Genomic DNA, 27,431 nt, shown 5'->3' with positions numbered 1-27,431 from the left:
GCTGGCCCGGATACACACTATTTTATTCTATTTATAATTTTTCTATTATTAACTATACAATTGCAATATATTTCTACACTTAATTAATATTCACTGTTAGGCTCTACTGCACGTTGAGCCAGACCTCAATCGAATGTCCCCCTCGGTCCCCCAGTGTAGACTTAAAACGTCCACACGGATATCTTTGTCCACGCCCATGATCTGAAATGCAAAAAAAAAACCAGCGAAATTTCGGTTTCTGATTGGTTCACTCTTGCGCACAGAATTACCCTGGCTGATGGCTAATTGGCTGAAAATAAAATGTATTTCAAACATCCCTTAATGGGCCGTACCTTTTGCTTTCTCACGCTCTTGCCTTGTCTAGACCACTCTTATAACACGTGATTACAATTTTGTACACTTGTAGAGATTTCTAAGTTAAAATTTACGACTTTTATCTAATTTATGACCGACCCTAACGCAATTTAGCTTTAGAGCAATTTATTTTGCCCTTTTGTTTTTTATACTTCCTTTCCTACAATTACTCAGAATCTTAACTAATTTATTTCTTTTCGTGCGAGATTTTTGTTTTTAAGAGCAAGGCTTCAAATTTCCGACAGTCATAAAACCGTATGACGGATGGCAAGGCCATCTCACGCTCCCCCAAAATAGATTTTTAATACACGTAGCTCCTTTTGTCCCTGCAGCTGTGCTAGTCGTTTCAAAATCTATTTTTCCCCTTATCTGTATTAGAACGCTAGTATCAGACCTCCTACGCCTATCTATTATACCCTCGGGCATGACCATAGCTATTTAACTCAGGTATCTCTTTGTTTAGTGTACCCCAAACTACCTGTTTTCTGTCCCTTTTAATACTCTAGTTTTACCTATCTTTCTATTTATCTACATAGTACCTAAACAAATGAATGGCATTGTAGTTACCCTTAACTTTACCAGTATGAACGTCTATTAATGTATATACATTACTATATGGAACTGCCCCTATTATGTACGGTCCTTCATATAAGCGCATGAATTTTTTTGTCAACTTTTTATCCGCATCTGACTTCGTAAAAGTCTTAAGTTTCACTAAATCTCCGATTTCGAATTGTATTAACTTATGATTTTTGTTATAATGTAATTGTCTACTTTCGGCCGCCTTATCTATGTTTTGTCGTGCCTGCTGTCGAATCTGTTCTAACGGTTCACCCTGTAAGTCTGTCCTCACCGATGAGTCAGTGTTGAAATCAGTCGATAGCAGAGTACGTTTTCCATATATAATCTCGTTTGGCGAATATCCCGTTGTAGTATGTATTACCTGATTATAACAATCTTCTATATCCGATAATATATCTACCCATGAACGATGCGATTTGTCGCAATACGTCCTGAATAATCTACCTAACTCTTTATTAAGCCTCTCTGTCGAATTTGGCCGCGGATTTCTAACAGATGTGTGCGTTAATTCGATACCTAGTTGGCGAATACCTAACTCGAAAACTTTTGAAGTAAAGTTCGCGCCTCTGTCTGAACATAATGTCTTAATTGTGACCTGCTTATGAAACTTTTTTACACAAGTTAAAGTAGCCTTCCCACTAGCCTGGCGTAGTGGGTATAGTCTGATTAACTTACTATAAGCATCTTGCATTACGAATATGTATTTAAACCCAAATCGTCCTGCTGGTAAAGGTCCAAAAATATCGCAAAAAACTCTCTCTCCTATTTCCTTCGCTATTACAGTTTTAATCGGCCCCGTGTGCGTTTCCAAAGCATGTTTTGACTTTTGACATGCCTCGCAAGCTCTTACAACACGACCTATTATACGAGACATATTTGGGAAATAATATTGACGTTTCATCAGAGCATAAACCTTGTATCGCCCGAAATGACCTACTTCTTCATGTATGCTAACTATCAAATCCCTTAGTATGTTCTCGGGAACATATAACCTTAAGATATCCCCTTTTATGTCTCTTCTATAAAGAATCCCTTCTTTAAGCACGTAGTACTTTGATTCAGAAGTGTCTGCTGTTTGCACGCGTCTAATTATCTCACTAGCAGTCTTGTCGCGACTTTGATAACTACCTATCTCTCTCCATCGCTCCCGCACTAATCGTCCTAATGATGTTTTAAATAGATTCATTTCAGGCCCCGTGACCTTGTTAGTTAATACATCGGTGGTCCCCTTTAAATGTCGAGACAATACGTCTGCTACAATGTTTAGTTTACCTTTCACATGTTCGACTGTGTAATTAAATCGCCCTATATAATGTACCCAACGTATCATCCTAGCGCTCAATAATTTGCACGTCTGCAAGAATATCAGGCTTTTATGATCAGTCCTAATGACTAAATTCGCTCCTCTCAAATATGTTTCAAACTTTGACAAACTGAAAATGATGGCCCATAGTTCTTGTTCAGTAACTGTCCATTTGCGTTCTGTCTCTGTCAATGCTTTACTACAGAACCCTAATATTTGTTCTTCACCTGCTTCATTCAATTGATAGACATAACCCGAAACCCCCAAATTACTGCTATCGGTTTGTAAATAATAAGTTCCCTTAGGATCTGGGTGTACAAGAAGTATCGTATCTATAAACAATTTCTTGACCCTTTCAAAACAATCATTAATTTCCTCTGTCCATGACCATTTCGTATTTTGTTTTAATAGGTCGCACAGTGGTTTAACCTCTTCGCTGTATTTTGAGATAAATCTTCTGAAATAATTTATTAATCCCAGAAATCCTCGTAATTGTTTTATAGTCCGAGGTATAGGGAAGTCTAATATAGCTTTAACCCGTTCAGGATCCATACGTACCCCGTTAGTATTTACTATGTGTCCTAACAACTTTACCTCTACACATAAGAACCGACACTTCTCTAACCTTCCAGTTAAACCTGCGGTTTCTAATTTATCTAACACTCGATCTAAATGTTCTAAGTGTAACTTTATGTCCCCCGTAGTGAATATGACTATGTCGTCTAAATAGTTTACGCAAAACTCTCGTACTCCTACTAGGATATAATCCATTGCTCTCGAGAACCCTGCTACAGAAGTTTTTAAACCTTGAGGTAAAACATTATAAGTATACGTCTTCCCCATGAACGAGAACCCAGTATACTTCCTAGAATCTTTATGCAAAGGTATTTGAAAATAGGCATTATTCAAATCAATTAAACTGATATAATTTACACCATGAAAGGATTGTAAAATCTCAGATGTGAGGGGAGGCGCGCCCGCGTCACCTACCATTTTCTTATTCAACTCTCGTGCGTCCAATAAGAGTCTTATTGACCCATCTCGCTTCTTAGTGAAAGTGAGAGGACTACAGTAAGGAGTCGCTTCCTGTCTGATCACGCCTAGTTTTTCTAACTCTTCTAATTCGGTTTTTACCTGTTCTCTATACGCCAAAGGTACCGGATAACTGTGTTTTACAAAAGGTGTTTCGTCTAATAGCTCAATAACGTGTTCGTACTTGTTTGTCAAACCTAAACCTTCCGTAAATACCTTACAGTGTTTGTTTAACACGGGTAGTAATAATTCCTTTTGTTCATTACTTAAGTTCGCGTCATCTAATTTTAATCCCTTAAATTTCTCATTATCTAAATTCATGTCTGATACACTTTGTTCCACTGGCCTAGAGTTTTGATTTAATATTAAATTAATCGTGGCTGCGTTCGTCTCTCCCCCTAACCTTTCGATTTTGCAGTCCGAATTCAGCCTAACACAAGACCTAACGCCCATATGTTCAATAGTCAAAGTGTGTTCACCATTACAGTTCACTATTCCTTTTACCCGCTCTAACCAATCGTATCCTAGTATCAATGACCTAGGAAGACGTCGCATAACTAGTACAGGTGCTTCAACTAAAGTACTACCTAACTGAAACTCTATTAGCACTAACCGATTTGTGCTTTCACTTCGCGATCCAAACGCGCCTTGTATTTGAATTGCTGGAATAGCGATCTCTGGCAATGTCCCATGTTCTCTTAGAATAGAGTCGTACAATTCCCTAGTTATTCCACTAATCTGACTTCCCGTATCTATGAGTGCACTCATACTTCTTCCATACAATCTAACACATACTTCAGGTAACCTAGGTAAAGAATAATCAACACTCACATCGGTTTGTTCATCTAATTCATGATACATTGTGTACACATTCAAACCTCTCCTCATACAAGTTTCACAAGTCACGCCTAACTCATTACACTCTGTTACATTTTCAAACTGGTTTTCCAATAAGATTCCTATACTCCTAATTTCAAATTGACTACTATACTCGTTATAATCAACGCCGCCTCTTAATAACCGTTTAAGTCCCTTATCTCCGGTCCCCAAACTCTGTCCTGGCTTCCATCCACTATTAATTAAGATCCTATAGACTACACCTGTCCTTTCGTGATCTGAGGTCTTTCTGACGCCCGTGCCACACAAGAATAACTGATTTGTCCTCGTTTGTGTTGGGCATTCTAGTTTTTTGATGATCCCTCCCCCACATTCTTAGACACAGTAAGATCCTCGCCCTCTTTCACGAACGTGATAGCCGGCCTAATTTGTTTAGATTCGGATACCGTAGGCCTGTTAAAGTTAACCCTAGAACCTAATCGACCACGATAGCCGCGTCCCCTCGTCGAATTTCCCCTAGCTCTCCAACTTCTTGTTGACATTGTTGCTACAATAGGTCGTCTCGATGATGACTCATTGTATCGTCTACCTCTGTAATTATTACTAACAGTACCTCTCGTAATTTGCCTAGGTTTTTCAACAATATTTTGCTCTATGTTTCGAAGAAATTTCGCTCCGTTCATGATGCTAACTTCCTCTGTTCTAGTAAACCATAATCGCTGTATATCTATAGCATAATGTCGCATAATAGAATTGACCAAATCTCTCTCACTAAACGCAATAGTTAATGACTGCATTGATTCTGCTTGCTCAGCAAAATGTTCGGACATCGACATTCCCGAATCGCTTGAATATACCGCATTAATCAATTTATATCTTATAGATTCCTGAATTTGTTCGGTCCAATAATTTCGTCTAAAATCAATCTCGAAGTCAGCGAACGTAGTCCAGCCCTTCGAATACAAGTCCATAACCTTCCGAGCATGCCCCGAGATGCAACCTAACGCTATATCTATTTCGCGATCTAATCCATTTACCGCCCTTATATATTTCTTTAATCGTTTTAGAAAAACGATGGGGTTAGTGAATGGTTTTCCGTCGAAATTTGGTTTAGTTACTGACGGCTGTACAACATATAAATTCCGGGTCTCAGATAATGTACTTGTGCTCGCGGTTTCAAGATTTGACCCCTGCCTATCAGATTTTTCATTTTCATTAATCCCGTTCGACTCGTGTGAAGAAATGCTCGCGATTTCATTTGAACCGGTATTTGAATTTAACTGTTGTAATTTTGCTTCGAATTCGGTGATTTTTTTCAAAATCAACTCTAATGTAGCATTCCCTAAGGTCGTTGTTTGCTCGCTCGATTCTACGGTACTAACATCGCTTTGCCCCGCACCTACTTGCTTTGTTCTACGTCCTTTTCTACCTGAAGACATCCTTTTTTTTTTTTTTTCAATTTGACCCTATTTCTTTTACCTACTTTGGTACTATTTTAAATTTTATTTGAATAACTTTCATAAGTCGCGAAGCCGTATTTTTAATACTAATATAATACTGATACTAATTGCAATCACATGTTTGGGTCTGCTTCGATTATATGCATTCTCAGAGTTTGAAAAAAATTAAGCCTGAGAAATAAGCAAGGAATAATAGCTCGATCTCTGTAGTATCTTCTGAAAACCTGTAAATTTTACATTTATAAGACATACAGCTTATTTCTGCTCTCCTGCTCCCCCTATACATAAATAAATGTAAATGTACAACATATAAATATAAAACAACATGCAGTGTGTCCTTAAAACTTATAATTTATAAATAGCAATGTAAGTTTATAAATTTTTCTCTCTCAAATACCCAATCACAATTTCTACGTTGTGTTATTTTTATGTTAATGTAAATCTAGTCATATCGTTATTTCGAATACGTACATAGATCCCTGGTCACTCGGCATCAAATTTCTGTGATGGTACGGTGTGATCGTCTATACTAGTGGTTAAGATTAGGCATTATGAAGAGATAAATAAGAAATAAACTCAGCTGAATTATAGAAACACCTAGGTATTTAAGTCATGAGTTATTTACAAGTAATTCATTGGTACAGTACGTTGGGTGAACACGTAGACTTCTCGACCAGCTAACAGGTTTACACGGATTGAATTATAAAAAATTAATGTAAAATTTCAACTCCTCAAAATAGATATAATGAGTGGAGAGATTTGCTAATTTAGAACGTCCTGTTAGTGTGGAAAATCAGTTGATACGTGTATTTGCCTTATTTAGGCCATCGGTTTGAGACCAACCGGCATTCCTCAAGCACGGGGGGAGCCCTACACTGAAATCTCAGTCTTTTAGCATTGTTATCGGGGCACAGCACTTGGACTCTCCTATTTCGCTGCGAAGCGTTTTCAATTTGCCTAGGTACGGAAACCTAGGTTCTTTTCAATGAGCTCTGGGCTCGCCCCAAAACCATGGTATTTTTGTATATTTATATATTTGTTTGATTGATTGTCAATAAATTGGCCAATTTATTAGTTCGGAGAGTCCAGCTGTATAAAGACATGACGTGTTTGCTTTGTGCCGGAATCTCGCTGCTGGTACGTCACCAATCAACCATGTACCATATAATATCAAGCAAAGGAATTACAAAGTACAGCAAAACTAGTATTTTTATCTATTCAAAAACTCGGTGATTCACAAATTCAGCTGGCGTCGGTTTTAACAGATAATGTTACCTAAAATGCTGTTTGGGAAAGATCGGTACACAATAAAAAAAAGGTACCTACCTGCCTCGCCATCTGCCCTCTGGAGGCAGCGTGTACTCCATTGTCTCGTTCAGGGTAAGTAGATGAAATTTAGCTATGACTCGAAAGTAAAAGGTCCCTTTGTCTTTAGCCTGAGATTCGAACCCAGCCAATATTATCTTTAGTAGTGGAGAGCATTCTTGGTAAATTAGGTACTAATCGTTTTGTGAAAATAAAAGTATAAGGAAAAACCATCGTGAGAATTTCACATAATGGTATAAAATACCATATGATGAAGGTAAACTTGATCGAGAGTTCTCTATGAAGTCCGCGCTCAGTAGTGAGCCGGTGAAAGCTGTTCATGTTGATGAAGACGATGTTTATACCGCGGTAGCTAGTAGTTTATAGCACACCACCTTATTTTAGCTATTGAGTAATTTTTCTACCAAATCTATAATTGTAACGACAAGTGTCATTCCATCAGACTGCATTAGACTGCTAATTCAATTTTATTCCCTATTTAATGCTGAATAAGAGCTAGTATTATAAATAGGTGCACTGCTGAAAAAAAAAACCTAACCTAATTTTTACTTAATAATAGGAATTGTGATTGGTAAATAGGTCATATGAGAAAATCTTAATATTGGAGCTCAAGTTAGTTCGATACATGGTTTCTTCGTATCTTTGGCTTTGTTAATATTACAATACGATAGTCTAGCCTCCAAACAAATTGAATCTCCATTATTAAATGTCTAGGAAAATGTATCTAAATATAGCAAATAAAAGATGATAGTTATACCCAAGTGCATTTATTTCTGGTAAATAATTGTTTATTTACTCATACAGTTGAGTATTTAGAAAAAAAGAAGAGAAACTGAATTTATTATTTAGACTGGGAATTAAGTAACTTTATTACATTAATTAATTCCCGGCCGAATATTTGCTTCCTAAGCCATACTAATTATTGAAAGGGAAAAGCAAATATTCAAACAAAAAAACCCTTTCGGCTTTATATAATATTATGTACACCATTTTATCTAAAATACACACATGCCCACATAATCAATAGAGATATTATCTATAATTCTTACTTCTATAATAAAGTAAATTTTAAGGACACACATTATGCGTAAATTATAATATATTCATTATTTATTCTAGATATATTTGAATCCTAGTTCCACAAAGAGAAATGTCCCATTTCTATAATTTTGGATGCAAATCTAATAGTTATACACAATATTGTAACACCTCCTAATATCCAAATAATAATATCATCTCTAATTTAGTTTGTAAAATAATTCTTTACTCAAGATTTTTGGAACTGATTTTCAAATAATCTAGTTTTAAAATTAAATGTAAATTAGTACATCACCATATATCAGCTTCTGCTGGCCCGGATACACACTATTTTATTCTATTTATAATTTTTCTATTATTAACTATACAATTGCAATATATTTCTACACTTAATTAATATTCACTGTTAGGCTCTACTGCACGTTGAGCCAGACCTCAATCGAATGTCCCCCTCGGTCCCCCAGTGTAGACTTAAAACGTCCACACGGATATCTTTGTCCACGCCCATGATCTGAAATGCAAAAAAAAAACCAGCGAAATTTCGGTTTCTGATTGGTTCACTCTTGCGCACAGAATTACCCTGGCTGATGGCTAATTGGCTGAAAATAAAATGTATTTCAAACATCCCTTAATGGGCCGTACCTTTTGCTTTCTCACGCTCTTGCCTTGTCTAGACCACTCTTATAACACGTGATTACAATTTTGTACACTTGTAGAGATTTCTAAGTTAAAATTTACGACTTTTATCTAATTTATGACCGACCCTAACGCAATTTAGCTTTAGAGCAATTTATTTTGCCCTTTTGTTTTTTATACTTCCTTTCCTACAATTACTCAGAATCTTAACTAATTTATTTCTTTTCGTGCGAGATTTTTGTTTTTAAGAGCAAGGCTTCAAATTTCCGACAGTCATAAAACCGTATGACGGATGGCAAGGCCATCTCATTATGTTATAGAAAATAACTTGACCATTCACGCATTTCTTGACGGACTTACACGCAACTTGCTAATTCGTTTGTACGTTTCTAAAATAAAACATTTGCTGTGTCTATTCTATTTATATTTTTTTTTGTGGCGTTTTAAAAAGAATTGTACCTATCTATTTGTAAATAAATAAAGGGAAAGCATTGCAAAAGGGTTCCGGAAAAGGGTATATCTAGGTTTCATAAAAAATGCCATGCCCCTTCTACGTCAGCCCGCTTCCATCTTAGACTTCATCGTCATATTTAACTTTAGCTGTAATTATTAGTAGTAAAAAAAATAGTCATACTATTAACTTTATTTAAGTGCAGACGAGATCAAGGTAGCAAATATTGATGACAAGATTGCTGACATTCCTCCTAAATTCATTTCGCCCCCTACTGTACCGAAATACCTACTGAATAATACTTAGGTCGTAGTTTTACCAAAAATCCACAATAGTTCTAATTTCTAACGTACTTAGTTATACTAGTATTGATCGTGATGTGTTACAAACATAGTAGTTAGACCAATTATATCAGTAAGAGAGCGTACGAGGTGATAACTCAGGATATACTTGCTTTTATGATCTTATACGATTGCTATAAGTCGAGACGTTGTACTAAAAAATATCTTTGGCACCTAATTTACTAGATGGTATTGCAATGTATTGCTGATTACAAGCTTCCTAGACAAGTACCTACTTCCGATCCACGAATAATTTGGCAACGACCTTAGACAGAAATAGTTAAATAAACTATTAATAAGCTAGATCGGACCGCCATCGATTTGGTGAGGTTCGTTCACCTCTCGATACTTTGCAATTTGGCCGGGTAAACTAGAATGTGCTGTGTTTTAAATTGTCAATAAACACTTATTCGAGCTGTTCAAAACACGTAACATAAACAGTGTCTAGGCTAGGTTGATGTTTACAACTTTATTGATATCTTAAAAACAATTAACTAGTTCAAATAGGTTATTAAACCTAGTTACAAATTGAGTGATGCAGTTTAATAGAAGTTTAATATTGATTTTTCTTTATTTCAGACGAACGGGATGCGATACAGAAGAAAACGTTCACAAAATGGGTCAACAAACACCTTAAAAAGGTATATTTTGTTTCTTCAAATGATATTTTTTACAATAGTGATAATGTTTGCTTATGGTTTTATCATGAATATACTGATTTTTGTGAAGTGTATGCGGGCAGTAAATACTTCTCCACTTTATGCGTAGAAGAAAGGTAGAAGATCAGATTTGCCATTTTTTATCAGAAAAAAGTAAGAAGAGGAACATATTTTGCCAATGACATGACGAAACTACATCACACTTCTTTCAGACGTCATTGGGACTGTCCCATTTGTAATAGAGCCATGTCCGATAGATTGACGCGCGGCGGCGACATTAGATGTCAAACAAATATATTGACGCCGTGACGGTCACCTCGTGAGTAGGCTATAAAACTGACTAGAATAATGATAAGTCAGTAAGAGTATGAAGTTATGGACAGACATCCTTCATATGTTTAAGTGGATGCTATAGGAACTAGCAAGGCGTTTTAAGTAATGGTACCCAAAGGCGTTCCCAAATGTGTAGCACGCCTCTCAACTCCGGCAGGATTCATATTAGAGTAGATAATTCCAAAAAAATAGGCCTTCAGCCAGAATTTTTCTTATATAAAAGATTTCTTCAATTATGTTGTATTAATATCAGATTAGATGATTTTATCAGCAACTAGACTGTTTTTTCCTATTACAGATGATATAACGGCATATGTTTAGGTGGCAAATAACGGAGGTGTAACGCCGATAAATAGATAAACTTTCGTTTACGAAACTATTCATAAAACTACCATAATGCTGGTCATCAGCTACTTGGTCTTCGAATCTATTGTATAAAATGCGCCTGCAAATGATTCTAAACGCGAACGTTCCCTGCATCCAATTTGTTCACGTCAAAACAGTAGCACTGCAAGCCTCATCGGTGTTTATTCTGTACGTTATAATTACCAATCAGCTAAGTGCAAAGCGAAGCTGTTTGCACAGGATTGAAGTCTTAAAGGAGCAACGTACGATGGAAGGCGAGTAAATAAAGGATGCCTTTGTCTTCCAATTGTAAATAATGCTGCCATTTATTTGTGCGGTTTGTTAGTTATTTTAAATGATCGTATTGTCTTGAAATTGATATATTTCACAAATGGTTTTTGTCCTCCGTGTCATTCTTTCAATATTCCATTTATTTCCCGAATTCGTTCTTCAAAATATGTAAGCTTTTGAAAAACAAAGCTAGTTTGTTATATTTCTGTGAGTTTTATAAATTATATACCTCTGTTGTTCTTTACATAATTGAAAAGATTATCAAAATGAATTCAAAAATTCTGAAATACATTTAAGTTTTACCGGACTATTGAGCACTTCTGTGTTAATTTTGCAATTAAAACCATACGTTTCCATTTTATACCCTCAACAGGCTGCATATCAACAACTTTCTGAACCGTATGCTTATCATCTGTATTAATAAACAAAGATTGTATTTATTGATGAGTCAAACAGTGGATCTTTAGTTAGTGAAAGTGGCACAAAGGATGTGGTATATCCGATATGGCGATTCGCATTCCTTTTACGGCGGGTCCCGAGTGTATCCACACTTCTGTATCATAATAAATAGGTGCCTACTTTATTTGCTTACAACAGTTGCAAAATTAGCAATGCAAACTCGGCCATGTTTGTAAATATATTTTTCAATACAAATAACGTCTTCAACGTGTAGTTTACTAAACAAAGTGTACAGATAAAATGACAAGAGTCTTGCGATCTCATCGTGAGGAGCCTTTCAATCGTGCGCTGTAACTTTCACCCCTAATATTTTATTAACTTAAGTGATATTTCTCTCTTCTACAGTTTTCGTATCTTATCTTTGATAGCTAGTTATAATAGATCCTCAGACCTAGAAAAATATTACTAAACATGGGTATTGACGTTAGTAAATCACTCGTCTTTTGTCCTCGCTATGATATTCCACTTTCTCAATCAATAGTGTCTCGATAGTAATAATCGTTTCACAATGCCTCGAGTTTTCTGCATGAGTAAGCCGGGTCAAATGTAACCAAAACACTGTGAGATGCATGAGTTATGCGTCATAGCTAAAGCCTACTCACATCCTTTGTTACAGAAGCTTTATGTAAGATGTTGACATTAGCTTATGATTACACATTAGCGACCCTCCGCGTGGATAGAGCCACAGAATAGGTAACACGTAGAGCTGCGAAATATTATAATGAGTATCTAGTAGAGATTACGGAAAGTCGTACCTACTCCTCGCCGTCTTCTTTACGAACATGTGATGAAGTGAATGTAGTTATGTTAAAATCAATCTTTATATGTATAACTGCTGCAGTGACTTGGCACCACGCAACTACCTATATGACTATGGGCATAAAAACAAAAACTTATTCTCATCAGCCTTGATTGTAATTTGTAATACTAGAACTGCGTTTAAAAGCCTCTAATAACCTGAGAAATTCAGGTGAATTAATATTGATGGATAGTCGATACGGACCAACCAATGTACTCAGTGCCCCAATCATCTCTGGAAGTTTTGGGTACATTTTTACTGTATGAATATAATGTATGCTTAAGATTAATGTGAAGTTTTCATTGTGTAACTAGATATGGATAACCATATCAAACCTGTGTGTTATTTTCTTCTTCTTTTCTTGTTTGGTGGTTTTTTTTGTAGCGCCAGACCAGCACTATGCACTTCGTCAGTGTGTTATTTTATCATAATATTCTAAGTCATAAATAAATAAACATAAATAGCTCTCTACTTTTAATTTAAAACTGATAAGGCAATACTAAATTGTATTAAATATTATTTCAACTAGTATATTATTTCCATATAAGGCATAGTGTTGAACTAACTTGATTCATCAAACCTACATCGATAAGCTAGAGGCTGGCTAGGCTAAATTATTCTCGCACTTTTTCATTTAACCCAAACACATTACATCTTTGAGTTTAGAAATACCGAGTAGCGAATTTTTATTAGAAACATTTAAAGAACTTTGTGGTTATTGCCAGAATAAAAATTGACACTCCCTAATTAACTTTTTCTAAGAACTACAAGCAGTCCGGTAATTCATGACGTCATCAAATTGGTGACGTTATACGTAACCGAAATGTAACTTGGTGGGTGTTGTTTTCGTCTGAAGTACCATATACCTACTAACGGTTGTTTGCCACAATATAATATGGTACCTAGTAATAACAAAGACATGATATTTTGGCCCACTGATTATCTCATATCTATACTAATAAATAAAATTGGAGTGTCTGTCTGTAATTTCGAAATAACTACCTCATATTAAGCTCATATGGTTATTTGAACGATACCAACACTGAATCACACGTTTTTAAAATTTTTGTCTGTCTGTCTGTCTGTCTGTCTGTCTGTCTGTCTGTCTGTCTGTTTGAAAAGGCTAATCTTTGGAACGGCTGAACCGATTTTGACGGGATTTTCACAGACAAGTAGAGGATTGACCAGGGCGTAAAATAGGCTACTTTTTTAACCGACTTTCGAAAAGGGAGTTGTGTTTTTCTACCTATGTACACCGAAATCTCCGAGATTTCTGAACCGATTTGCGTAATTTTTTTTTTAATCGATAGAGGAACTTTGTGACATTGTTTCATAAAAAAATTGGATTCCAACTCCTCAATCCTGATGCTGCAGGGGATCTGGCCAATCCACGCGGGCGAAGCTGCGGGCATCAGCTAGTAGAAAATAAAATCACTGCTATTAGAATCCAGAAAATATGTCCAATAATTTAAAACAAAATTCCCGATTTTTTTTTGACAAACTAATTACTTCAAATACAGTACAGTAACAGTATAATAAAGACGAATAAAGCTTCGCTTCCTTAAAGCAACATGAGATAATTCAAACATGGACGTCTAGTTCCGTGAATTTAAGGGGAAGAAATTCATCATCAGCCAAATGTCACTGTGTCGGAGTGCTTGTCCGAAGATATTGCGTTACAGTAGACAATGTTCGACTTTATTTTATTCAAACCTAACTCTTAGGTACAGAGTCTCAAGTTCCCAATTTCTGCGCATATGTGATAAGTGTATATTATACTAATGGCAGTTATTAATCATATGCAATGAGTCACTGAAATTCCTGCGCTGTAATCCTGTTCCGCGACCGTTAGATAAAAGTAACTGACGATAAGGATGTTACTTAACGGGTTTTGGACCTTAGCACTTTGTGTTAAAATTAAAGTTAAAATATTAAACCCCACTCGCTCTTTATTGGATCGATTTGTGTGGTACTGGGGTAATAAGCTAAGCTGATTCCTAGTTCCATGGGTACTGGTATGACATAAGGAGATGACTGTAACAATATCCACGAAGTACAGACTCTTGAACGTAAATGTTTTTGGACATTTTCTTGCTCGTTGTAAACAAAACATGTCTGGTATGCCGTATGCAGTATGATAATATGATAAAAGAAAGAAGATAAAAATTAGGTAGCTTTTTATCTTTTGTTTTTATAAGTTTGGTTCTACTTTTAAAGAACACTTCACATCAATCATTAATCTGTAACTCTACCCTTGAGCAACTAATGATTTGGCAACTTGTTGAAATTAAATAATGATTTTTATTTTTGGTAATTAATTCCTACTAATCCTCTGTTAATCCTTAATATTTATTTAATACAATTACGTACTTACATCACCAAGCAAAAAGCACTTGCATAAAACCATAAGCAAACAAAATGTTTATAATATACAACTAGTGAGTAATATATAAATAACTACTTAGTAAATTTTTATTAATTACCTTGATGATTTTATAAACGAATAATATAAAATCATTGTGTTTAATTTTTCATCGCTTTACCGTTGGATCCGGAGCAGCATTGGAAATATTTGAAGGTGTGTACGACGACATAATGTTTAAAAATCGCTGCAATGCGAAAATTCACGAAACATTTTTGTTAAATTATGTTGCACTTATATCATTAATTTATATCTATCTACATCAAAATTTTCTTTACAAGGATAAATTATATCCAACAAATGTTATATTTCTTAATATAACAATATTGCTGTGAGATTTACCTTTATGATTGATGACGCAACTATTGGGTATTCAGGATGATCTCATATTTCATTTTGATGATCTATGTAATTTACCGTACTGATGAGATGACAGAATATTTATCTGAATTCTTAAATGGTCTTACAAAGCAGTTATGACTTATTTTTGCAGCTGTAGGTACTCATTTTTCTCAGTATCTTGTCATCACTCTTATTCAGGTTTTTGCATATTTCACGCTGCTCGGACAGACATACACGCGGCTTCATGTATGTGAGATTGTCAATAATCAACCATGTTGCCCACCTCAGCAAGTAAGTTTGTTATGGAATGATTAGTTGGTACTTGGTATCGTTTTGTTGTTGTTGTTTTATAGTCTTCCAGTTTAACTCTTTCTAGGTCACAAAGTATATATGCTTACTAGCTGACGCCCGCGACTTCGTCCGCGTGGATTTAGGTTTTTCGAAATCCCGTGGAAACTCTTTGGTTTTCCGGGATAAAAAGTAGCCTATGTGCTAATCCAGGATAATTTAATATGAACTTTATACCATAGCAATAAAGCTCAAATTGACTACGTTTTAGTTAGAAATCATTTGTATGGGAAAAAGAAAAGGGCTATTTTTAGGGTTTTTCCAGCAATAATTCTAATTTTTCTCGCCGTAAAAACCATCCTTGAACTTCAACGAACATTTAAAAAAAAGATTTGGCCAAATTGGTCCAGGCGTTGTTGAGTTATGCGCTTACCAACACATTTTGCGATTCATTTTTATATTATAGATTTTATTATTTTAACGACCCCGCAGAAAATAATACTTTGCATGATGTGTCTTCAAAAAATCAGTTTTATAGTCTTGTTTTGTTTTGTTTTGTTTAATATTGCTTAGTTATCCCGTCGAAATGTGGCCTTCCTAAAATCCTTGCTTCGTTCTTGTAATCCTCTTTTTGTTTGCTTTTTTAGGTGCTTATCTCGTTTTAAGTTCGGAGTTGGTCTATTCGTTTTTTATTTTAATTTGTTTTTGTCGTTGTGGTTTTCGTCGATTAATTTTGAGTTCAGCCTTGTGTACGGAATTAACAGCATGGCGTGTGAAACGTTCGTTCAAGATAATTAATATCTACATAATAGCCTTATTAAAATTTTTGTCGGCTATTTTTGTAGTCTCTGAAAGATATTTTGCTAATAGTTGGTGGCTTGACCAATTATATTTGTTAAGTATATTTTATAGTATTTTGTAATACACAACGAAAGTAGCGATTAAAAATATACAATTGATACTAGTTTTTAAATATACAACTGTAACTAGTTTTTAAATTAACAGCTGCAGTAGGTATGCTCAAAGGTTATTCCTGCAGGTGATGCCTCGTAAACGTTGATGTCTTATATACTTATATTATATCAGTAATTTTGGTTATTGAATTCACTCACAGTTGAATACTGAAACTGTTTCATTAATACTGTCTGATATTGACATTTTGTCCATACAATAAATGCCAATATGTCGGCGTTTAGAGCGCTTTTTAAAAGTTAAAATATTCGTCCGTAAGTGATTCTTTATTTTTCAGGTGTATAAATGTATGTAAATGCTGCCAGATCTGTGTAATGTTAAATTAAAGCGTTATTTTAAAAAGCAAATTCTTGCAGGTGAACCGTCATGTGAACGACCTCTTCGAAGACCTTCGCGATGGACTCAACCTTATTTCGCTGCTGGAGGTGCTTTCTGGCGAACATCTTGTAAGTCCGCATTTTTACATGTGTAAATCTAAAAATATAAAAGTAAAAGCTGACTGACTGACTGACTGACTGATTGACGGATCTATAAACGCACAGCTTAAACTACTGGACGGGTCGGGTGACGCAGGCATCCGCTAAAAAAGGATTCTTGAAAATTCCACTCCTAAGGAAGTAAAATATAGGAAGTAAGTATTGGATAACGACAATTTATTTGTTTACCCACTTATAGTGAGTTTAAATCGTTTCGAGATTAATTTGCTAACTGCAATAATTACAAGCAGTAACTAAAACTTCCATATTTAAAATTATACATGGCGTGTGGCGCTATTTCTCTATGTAACAGAGAATAGTTATGTACATATGTACATTAAATAATAATCATTAAGACTTACAAGCAGTAATTAACTAACAAACAATTCCATATTAAAAATACATGGCTTGTGGCGCTATTTATCATTGAGAATAGTTAAATACAAAAGAGCTTTTATTACGATAAAAGACCAGTTTTTATATCATTAAACATTTTGTTGTTATCAATGATATGCCGAAAGAATCCGGTAAATCTCGTAGGCAGCCTTGATGTTCAAGTTTTTTCAATAAATAATAATAATTTATTCTAAGTGGCACAGTTTTTAAGATGAAGTAAGCAATTTAACTAAACGTAGAGACTAATATGTGTATCTTTAGTCCATTTATGACGATACTTGTTGTGATCTTCAAAAAATTGTTCGTCATTTGATCCATTTTGCTAAAGTACAAATTAAAAAAAATTCAAACATGTTCGTGTTAATAGCTCTTTCGGCCTTTAAACTAAATAGCTTGTAATAAACTAAGGCAGGTGTGTCCGGAAGCGACTGCTATCTCACCCTTCCGCAGATGGCGGGGTTAATATAGGTCGAGGGCGTATATCGATCACTTGTGAACTGAGATTGATCTTTTTTTATTTGCTAGTTGATCGTCTGGATGGGGTAAAATACGAGGTTAACGTTAGTACATTATTAGTCAATGGGTTAATATTGGTTTTTATTTTTATTCATATGGTACTTAAATTAATATACATAATATATTGACTCTTTTCTGCTAAATGCATGTAACTATCATAAAAAACATATATTATGAAGTATAGATTTCTTCAAAATTATATAGCGTTGTCTCTGAACAGGGGCGGATTTGATACAATGTATCCAACTAGTCAAATCAGTAACATATCAAACGACAAAACACGTGCTTAGTATGCGAGTTTCTATAAAATAATCGATTGTGACGTCACAATGATTTTACGTGCTTTTTTAGTTTAATCGACAATTTAAATTGGTTGTTACACTTAAACATAAACGAATTCCGTAGATTTAACATATTTTGGAAGACCCTCCATTTAATAATAACCGAGAAATAATTTATTTTTGACGTAGGAAGCATCCCTATTCTATCAAAAATCACTGTATACTCTCAACTAAACCTACAATTTATTTTGTTTTCCAGCCGCGCGAACGAGGCCGCATGCGGTTTCATATGCTCCAGAATGTACAAATGGCCCTGGATTTCCTCCGGTACAAAAAGATCAAGCTTGTCAACATCAGGGCAGAGGACATTGTCGACGGGAACCCGAAGCTGACACTAGGATTGATATGGACCATAATCTTGCACTTCCAGGTCAGTGTACTAATGATTTTTTTTATCGTCCTAGGGATCATTATTTATTATTAGACATATTGAGATAGTTTTCAATATTTCTGTGTATTCTTATTCATTAACGAACGCATTTGATGCCAAAATAATATGAACTGTCTAACCAAAAAATGACTTCCGTGGACATTGAATCCCGACAACAAAGCCTAGCTTCTCTCTTATTGAATCTTCAACTGTAAACAGTTTTTGCACTACATGGAAAAGCCTTGTTTGCCATGACACACTTATCTAACATTCATATCAGTGGCTGTGACGAAAACGCCGTGTTTGTACGTGCAGGACATTCGCATTCTGAACTACCTTGATATTTTGACCTTTATTAGAGTTATGGGTAGAGTCAGGGTGTGGTTGCGTATTTTTTGCGAACGAGTTGCGTGTTATCCTTGTAGGTACTCATTATACAATTTTTATTATAGTAATTTTAGAGATCAGTTTTTGCGGTATGATTAGGATAAGGCTTTTAAAAACAAATCGTTTGTCCATTTATCACTCATCAGTCATCACAGTCAGGTTAAGCATTTTACGACCATTGACAGTTTTAAGGTCAGGTATCAATATGTGCTTTCATCACCAATATCGTCCTAAAAATAATAGAACTCTTCTAATCATTCAACATTATTCTTGGTTGTAATTTTCGCTTCACACAGATTAAAGATATCTTGTGCGTTGTGACATGCAAAGTTTGTAAAATGTAAGCTCACTTTCCCTCTCGTTTCTTTATATAATGCAACTTTTTAGGTCTCTTTTTAATTGCAGTATTGTTCTGCTGTTACTGAATTGCAACGACTGTGGGATACGTAATATGAAAGAGAACGCTGCATTTAGCATATTCATTCACTTTTGTGGATCTGTGATTTTTGTTTTAAATACTGAGTCAGTGTCATAATTTTTTTTTGTAAAAGTTTAATTTGCATTATTTAAATAAGATTCCGCAGATCGGCAGATTAATCTAAATTTGTAAAAGGAAAAGCAGACTGACCGACTGACTGACTGATTGACTGATTTGACACAACTCAAACTATTGGACGAATTAGGCTGGGCATGCAGATATAGACATCCGCTATGAAAGAGTTTTTGAAAATTAAATCCCTGACGGGGTAAAATAGCGGCTTGAAATTCAATATTTATGTAGTTCACGCGGACAAAGTCGCGGGCATAAGGTAGTTCAATATAATATTGTCTTTTAGTTATAAACTTATAGTCTTAAATATGAAACTTAGGAGTATTCAATACAAGATCAACAAAGTGCAAAATCAATGAGTCAAATCAAGTATGGCGTCATGTCATATTGTTCATAGCCAACATTATTATTATTTTACTTTCGCTTATGATAATATTGGAATCGGAATTGCAGTGACCTCATGCCTTTTGAACTGAATTTCTATCTGATTTGGTTTTAAACAATACTTGGAGATTTGTTTTTAAGTTTACAGAGGACATTTTTGAACGCAATAACTTCGCTTTTTTCTTTATCATGTTTCAATATTTATTTGTCACTCGCTTTAACTTCAGTGATCATCCTTCCCCGCCTCCGTGTCAGATTTGATGTATTTTGTAGTTTGTCTGAGATTCTTATTAACTAAGTAGTTAGCTGTTAAAATCTTCATGTTCAAAATGGTTAATTTTTTTTTTAATGGTTATGCCTAATTTCATATTAATATTCAGTCTCCTAATCTCCAAAATGCCAATTATTACAAGTTAGACAGCATTAGTGGGTTTAGTATTACATACCTAATAATGTAAGTTTTCTTCTCTGTATTAAGTACTTAACTATGAAACTACGAGTATGTCCATTAATCAATTGAAATTATAGAAACTACAAGTTCATTATACAGTTCCTTTTCGCAACTAACCTACAGAAAGTTGACAGTTTGCAGTGAGCGATAAAAAATAACAAACTATTAATATGGTATTGAACGACAGCGTGGGTTGGCACACTTACAACAAACCTTATATGGCTATATTATACAGTGTGTTATCAGGATGTATCGATCTCGTGTCATTATAAAACTCTATGCAAGGTAAAGCGGGTAGTCTTATAAAGGATGCATGATTGGCTGTTGGTATTTTAAACATCCGACGGAAGTGCAACTTACATTCATTTTCGTTGTTTACGTTTTTCGATTTCGTTAGGTATTCCACGATTCGTTTTAATGCCCATAGTTCAAGTAATTTCAGAAGACCTGGGAGTTAGGACAGTTTCCAAGTTCTCGACCTTGTCTTACTTGGCTTTGTAGCAATAGGTACAAGTTGTATTAAAATGCTAAAAGCGTTATTTTATGAATAATTCCTAAATGCTAAGTGTCTCGCACATCATTATAATTTGTGCATTGTTTAACATATAAGTCTCTTTATATTGTCACTATACTATATACTCTTTATATTGTGGTGGTATATGTACTGTTAAATGTTAATTAATATGTATAATGATAGAAATATAAATGCACACTCGCGTTGAATACTTTGATCTTTAGATATTCCATTATGTAACTTCCTTATTTAAAAGAATAATCCATTTAATTTATTCAAGTATATTTTGATTGAGGCAACATTGCAATAAGTAATCATGAAGTTGTTTTCTGTTGTACTATTAAACATATTATTCTGCGTTCGAGTGATTTACTCACTTGTATATTTTTCTATTTTTAAAACTTACCGGATCAGAAATTTTATACCTTTGTTTACTTGACCCGAGTGATTTGTTCAACCCTCCTGTATATTGTACCTCCTTATAAGTGATGTCATGTAAAGCAATACAGATATTATGTTTATTCATAGCTTATTTGCGATTGTTTATGCAACCTAATATTGCGAAGTTGTTAGATCTGATAATGTAAAACGTAATGCTCAAGGTGATTATGTTAAATAGCCTCGACTTTAAAAACTACTTTATTCAGTAGGCACCGTAGCTTCTAAGATTAGCGCGAACGGAGAAACAAATTCAGCGGAGAGGCTGTGTTCTATAAAGTAGTAGGTAATTTATTTTTGAAGGGGTAGGTATGATCAACGTTATGCATGCGATTCATAATGTTCCGATCCTGCACAAGTCAAATAATCTTCACCCAGTTTGATGACCTCGCTTTGGTGATTCTTAATTAATCTTTTCCTCCCCAGAAACCCTAATATTGACTCTTTGTTCCTTCGAACTTGAGGTTAAGAACCTCTTTGGGATCAGTCCGAATAACGATATATAGGTACCTAACAAATGAACCGTATACACCGTATAGGTACATAACTTATACCGTAATCATTGAAAAGTAACAGCGAACAGACAAACTGGTCGTCACGTATTTCAGTCGCGGGTCAATGCCCGCGCTTAGCTTACTAAAACAATACCAACTGTTGGCTGTCTTTACTAATAACTCTTATAGAGATATCATGTATGTAACTTCTAAACATTAAAAAAAAAATATCGATTGATAAATTTTGCTTAGGTTCTCGCTTTATTTCTAACGTCGAGCGATGCTTCCCAGGTTGAAATTTCAGCAGTTCTTGGCTGCAACAAGTAAGTCCCCGTCCAGTTGCACTGCTATTCGAGCAATAATCCCTAAATCACACGAGCGTTATAAAAGCGTTGCGTTAAAACCCGGCCTTGGCGGGTATTAACGTTGTACGCGTTAAAAAAGCGTTGTCGTGTGAACACATACTTGGGAATGCATTTGTTCTATTTGAACGCTTTTTTAACGGACGTTAAAAAAGCTCTCGTATGAATGAGGCCTAATGCTTACTCCTCGGGTTATCTTCCTGATTTCTACAATCCTATCCAAAAGAAGACAAGTCTAAGATTGATCTTTCTGTACCCTATATTTGAAAATGTACATTTATCTGCAGTATTAAGTAAGTATATTATACTTAAACTGTATTAGAAGTTAGAATAACATAAAATCCTTACTAATAATAATATTATACTGAATGTAACAAAAATGCTCTGTATATTGTATAAGTTTACTAAATACTATATAAATAAATAAAAAATGTGAAAGTGTGTCTCTCTGTTAGCTTTTACGGTCCATCCCAGAAAATGGAAGGGCTCCCAAAGGATTTCTACAAAAGTTAAATCGTCGTCGCGGGCATCAGCTAGTATATAATATTTCCTTTCGTAAACTGGAAAATGACGTCACATAGAATTTACCAACCTGCGCGTAGGCAGACGGGGGTGTCGGCGCAAGGCCGTGGAACAGATGTTACACCCACGCCGCCCGCGCACCCTTGCGACAAACTTTCTACGGTGTTTTAGTCCTGTCAATATAAATACATACCAGTAGGTAACTAATTTATACATATTATATATACAAGCAAATTGTTGCCAGTAAGTAAAGTAGACTTAGGCTGCCTCCCCGTCTAAACGATAATAGCATAGCTTATCTTATCCGATTCCACTAAAGCTAGGTTGGGCTAACCTAGGAAAATAAAGCGATTTTGTTGTGGGTTTCACATACATATTATACGCCACTCATCCTCGCACATCCTTAGAGCTCGTATCTCTCCGCATAATTCATCTGGATTTATAAAGATTTCGATCAAAGTGATCAAAATTTCAATGTATTGCCTCTCCCGAAACTCTCTTAAATGGTATGTATTGATCTCCTTTGCAATAAAACGATCAATCACATAATGATCAAAGACAAAGACATTGCTTTACGACCCGTTTCTAAAGGGGAAGTACCATAATTTACGATTATGATAAAGGTATTAAAATGTTCCGTCGTAGGTATATATTTAGCTGAACATGAATGGAAACTGCTCAACCATACAAGACATATTTAAAACTTTAATAAAAAAAAAGATCCACAAAGTATAAAATAAGAACATACTTTGTTGAGTTTGTATTAACATTATTGGATGATATAGATGGAAGATGAAAGGATGGTTTGACTATAGCATAAGATGAACTATGGTCTAAGAGTAATAAAAATGTACTGCATAAATAATACGAGTATAACGTTTAATAAGTAGATCAGTATAAATAAATAAGATATACCATCACCAAATAATACAATGGTTATCTACAGCAGATAATATTAGTGCCAAAAATATGTTAAATAGCGTCATAATAATGTAATGTTGAAGAAATGACTTACATATTTTATATTTTGTCCACGCAAACCATAGCAGACGATTATGGTAAGTCGTCTTTAATATCGAAGATCGATATTGCTATAAGCCTCGCTTGCATCTTTATAACTGTTCAACACTAGATGGCTCTGCGCCGTTCCGAATGGTTCTTGTTTCAGTTTGCTAAGCTTCGCTTGGCAACGCTTTAACGCGGACGCACATATATAGATGGCGATACATAATGTTTAGACTATTGATGTTGTAAAACAATTTGGTGTACTTAATAATTAATATTTTATTTACATTACATTCGTTATTATTATTATTACCTATGCATTTGTCATTATTGAATCGATAAAATGTATCTCATTTCACAGCTTTAATTAAAAAAATATATATGTATTCTATACGATTCATAAATGTGAACGTATCTGTGTTGATCTATCTGTTTGTTACATTTTCACTGAAATGTGGTACAGATACATCTTGCATCTCGGAAACGAACAAAGACTACTTTTTATCCCGGAAAAACCAACTTGGTGTTCCAACTTGGGATTTAAAAAATAATCAAATCCTCACTGATGAAGTCGCGAGCATCATCTATCAAGTTGTTAATTAAGTAGAATAATTTTTTTGTTAAATTAGTTTCGAATTATTCCAAAGTTAACGCGTTCACTGTTATTTAGCCGGGCCAATTATATTGTGTGGGATCATTTGGAGACACTACATGCTTTGCCCACATGCAGAGCACGACTCCGGATAACTTACAAATAAGGGATCTGTTGAACAGACACCTTTTTCAGTTGCACTTTTGTACTTATCCTTTACTTGAAAAACATATTTAATTAATGTATATTAACCTCATGTCATTAGCACAGCCAATTAATCGTAATATTACAAACTACAATATGTAAAAAACACCATAATCCCGTTTTACCTTATTATGGTCTACCTACACGCATAATTTGATTAGATGCATTAGTACTTCCTATTACTATATTTTGTTTAATAAAACTGATTATTGTCAGGTGCGTATCTATTGTAGTGTAGGAGTGTTTATGTTATTGATATAGCTATTAAAATAGAGCAGTAGGTATTAAATTAAATATAAAGTAAGTATAAGATCTATTTATCTACATTACAAATGATAGAGTTTGATTGTGGGATGCAAATACGTAGTAAAGACATAACTTTGGATTTAATTTTAATAAACATAATAGCTGACTAAACGTTGGTCTGAAAAAAAACTAAAAAATAGGTTATGAAGATATTCAAATAAAAGTTTGGTAAAGACGGACAAAACGGTGAAGATAAAGATAGATTTAAATATTTGCTCGAATATGGGTACTGTGGGTACAAAAAGTGATTGATGCTAAAGGTGAACAAATTCTTGCTTCGCTAATGATTTTACCATGGCTTCCAAATAGATCATGGTTTATTTTTATTAAATTTAATTTGAAGCATAGGAATTAATTTACCTACTTCGATCTCTATTACACATAATTACTATCGATGGAGGCGATACTTTGCAGTTCTGGAACATATAACTAGGAACGATCAAATGAAATGAAATGAAGTATTGGTCCACCTTTTATCTAAATCAACCCTCTAAAATCTAGATGACTAGAATTTGAGATACGAAGCCAATTATACGTGTATAATATAAATTAGCATTTCCCATTTTGTATTACGATAGTGAAAGTATAACAATAGTAAATGAACTAAAAAATACACAATATTATCAAAAGCAGTTTTCATCTTTAACTTTGGTAATGTGGTTTCTCAACAAAGCGGTCATGTTTTAATTTACAGGCGTATTCTTTTATTTGGAAATACAAATTATACTGTATTGATACACATCCGGTATTTACAGTTTTTTTTATCCTATTATACGAAATGCTTGTATCAGCTATCACGCAAACATTTTTGGACAGATAGAAAAAGAAAACTGTTCTAGGGTGCAAAGGTAGTCACTAAAAGGCAACCAAAGCGTAGAAAAATGTGAAGCTTTTCGAGAAAATATTAGAAAAGATTTATAGTTATCTAAGTTGTGTTAGTTAACAACCTGTTCCAAAACGGCTGGATTAAAATAGAGTCGGAGCTAATAATGAATCCTTGCGTAGGAAACATAAATTTGATATCTTATATCCTTTGTTACCTGTACCGTTTCTAATCCCTTCCTATTGATTTGCTCATTGAGTTGTGACATCGGTCATATTTTTAGTTACTCTTGTCTTTTACAAGTGTAAATTAAAAAATTTCAACACCCCCGACAAATCATTTTCAAATAAATAATTATGTATATCAAGGCAACGTCCATCTTGACAACTTGACATTTGTCAATTGACACTTGAATATTATTAACCTAAGGGTTATCTAACCTTCTTTTCTACAAGAAAACTAGAAAATAGCTGATAACTTTCAAACGGCTGAACCAATTTTTTTGGATTATAGTTAAGAACACTCTCGATCAAGCCACCTTTCAAACAAAAAAAAACTAAATTAAAATCGGTTCATTCGTTTAGGCGCTACGATGCCACAGACAGATACACAGATACACAGATACACAGATACACAGACACACAGATACACAGATACACAGATACACACGTCAAACTTATAACACCCCTCTTTTTGGGTCGGGGGTTAATAAAAAAGTGAATATTACTTCGCAGGTATGTTTTGGGTAATTTATTAAGTTTTAAATTGGAATTAAAAATTAGGATACTTATTTGTGATATAGAGGAGGATATTAAAGATGGGAACCTAATTTTAAATGCAACCAAAGTAAAGAAAAGCGGAAGAAAACAATAACTTTTAAGCATGACAATTATCATGGAATCCAGCTCCATAATGAATGGGAACCATACGTAAACCCACGATACTTTTTTCACCGTCACGGACGGCTAGCTGCAACTGCGCGCCAGTCACCTGCCAGAGACCGACCGAAGCGCGCGCGCACTGCTATTCGAATTTCGAAAAAACGAAACGAACTAAAAAAAACTAACACACTAACCATTTCGAAAAAAGGAATAACTGTGGTGTGTGTAACATTAGTATAATTTTTATTTATCTATCAAAAGTTTTCCATTACGGAGTCGATACGCGAAAAATTAACGAGGAACACCGGTGACAATAGCGGCATTTTGTGATTGAGATTTAGTGGGATATTGGTGATTATGTACGAATAGGATGTTACTAAGTAACGAAGCGGATCGCTAATGAGCCGGTCAAATAAGTTACTCAACTTGTATACAGAGTCTATTGTTCCGAGTGACGTAATGTTTGCTGAATAAGGCTATCCGAAAACATCAATGTTTTACTGGTCTTTATATCATTTGTATCGATACGGTTGAATAGAATCTGAATTACTTTATAGTGTGTTTTTTTAACTGGTACAGTATGGAGGAATTCAAAACCATAGGAGATACAGAGAAGCTGACTATGCCAAAAAAAAATTCACAAAAAAGACAGTTTTTCTGTATCTCCTATGCTTTTGAATTTCCCATACTGTCCCAGTTAAAAAAACACACTGTATTATTATTTTGGTTGTCTTGAGTGTCTAAAATTAAATTTACTAAATCGAAATGTGTAGCATTGATGTTTTAAAATTACAAAGATGTTCCGTAAATATCATGACTCATCATGTAAAGCAATTAAAGTAGCACAAAATGTGTATAAACTTGTGAAGGCCAAGTTTAATAAAAACATTCGAATACCTTTTATTTTCGCGCTACATAATATATTAGAATAATAATATCAAGCTAATAAACAATAAGCTGAGCGGATAATTTAAAATATATGTACTAAAAATATGTGTAATCAATGAATTATTTTACTTAAAATAACATGGTATGCAAATCGTTATGCATTATGACGACAATTTTGTTATACGATATGTACTTAAACAATGATCGAATAATCTCATTAACGAAATCGAATAAATATTTTTGAATATTTCTAGTACGGCT

At 34.5% G+C, this 27,431-nt stretch overlaps 1 protein-coding gene across 12 annotated transcripts in view; it reads left to right on the top strand.

Annotated features, from left to right (window-relative positions):
* Positions 1–27,431, top strand: part of LOC123865645 (dystonin) — a 168,551-nt gene that overhangs the window by 22,134 nt on the left and 118,986 nt on the right. For 8 of the 12 annotated variants that reach the window (XM_045906816.1, XM_045906814.1, XM_045906812.1 and 5 more), the window contains exons 3-6: positions 9,940–10,001; positions 15,209–15,301; positions 16,627–16,716; positions 18,199–18,369. In XM_045906816.1, the coding sequence (XP_045762772.1) occupies positions 9,940–10,001; positions 15,209–15,301; positions 16,627–16,716; positions 18,199–18,369 (416 nt within the window). Of the gene's footprint in view, positions 1–9,939; positions 10,002–15,208; positions 15,302–16,626; positions 16,717–18,198; positions 18,370–26,397; positions 26,502–27,431 lie in introns of those variants that run through there. The other 4 variants (XM_045906821.1, XM_045906823.1, XM_045906822.1 and 1 more) reach the window with 2 other exon arrangements.

This window comes from Maniola jurtina, chromosome 5, assembly GCF_905333055.1.
Source record: "Maniola jurtina chromosome 5, ilManJurt1.1, whole genome shotgun sequence".
NCBI classification, from domain to species: Eukaryota; Metazoa; Arthropoda; class Insecta; order Lepidoptera; family Nymphalidae; genus Maniola; species Maniola jurtina.
This window is presented reverse-complemented; position numbering and strand designations above follow the sequence as displayed.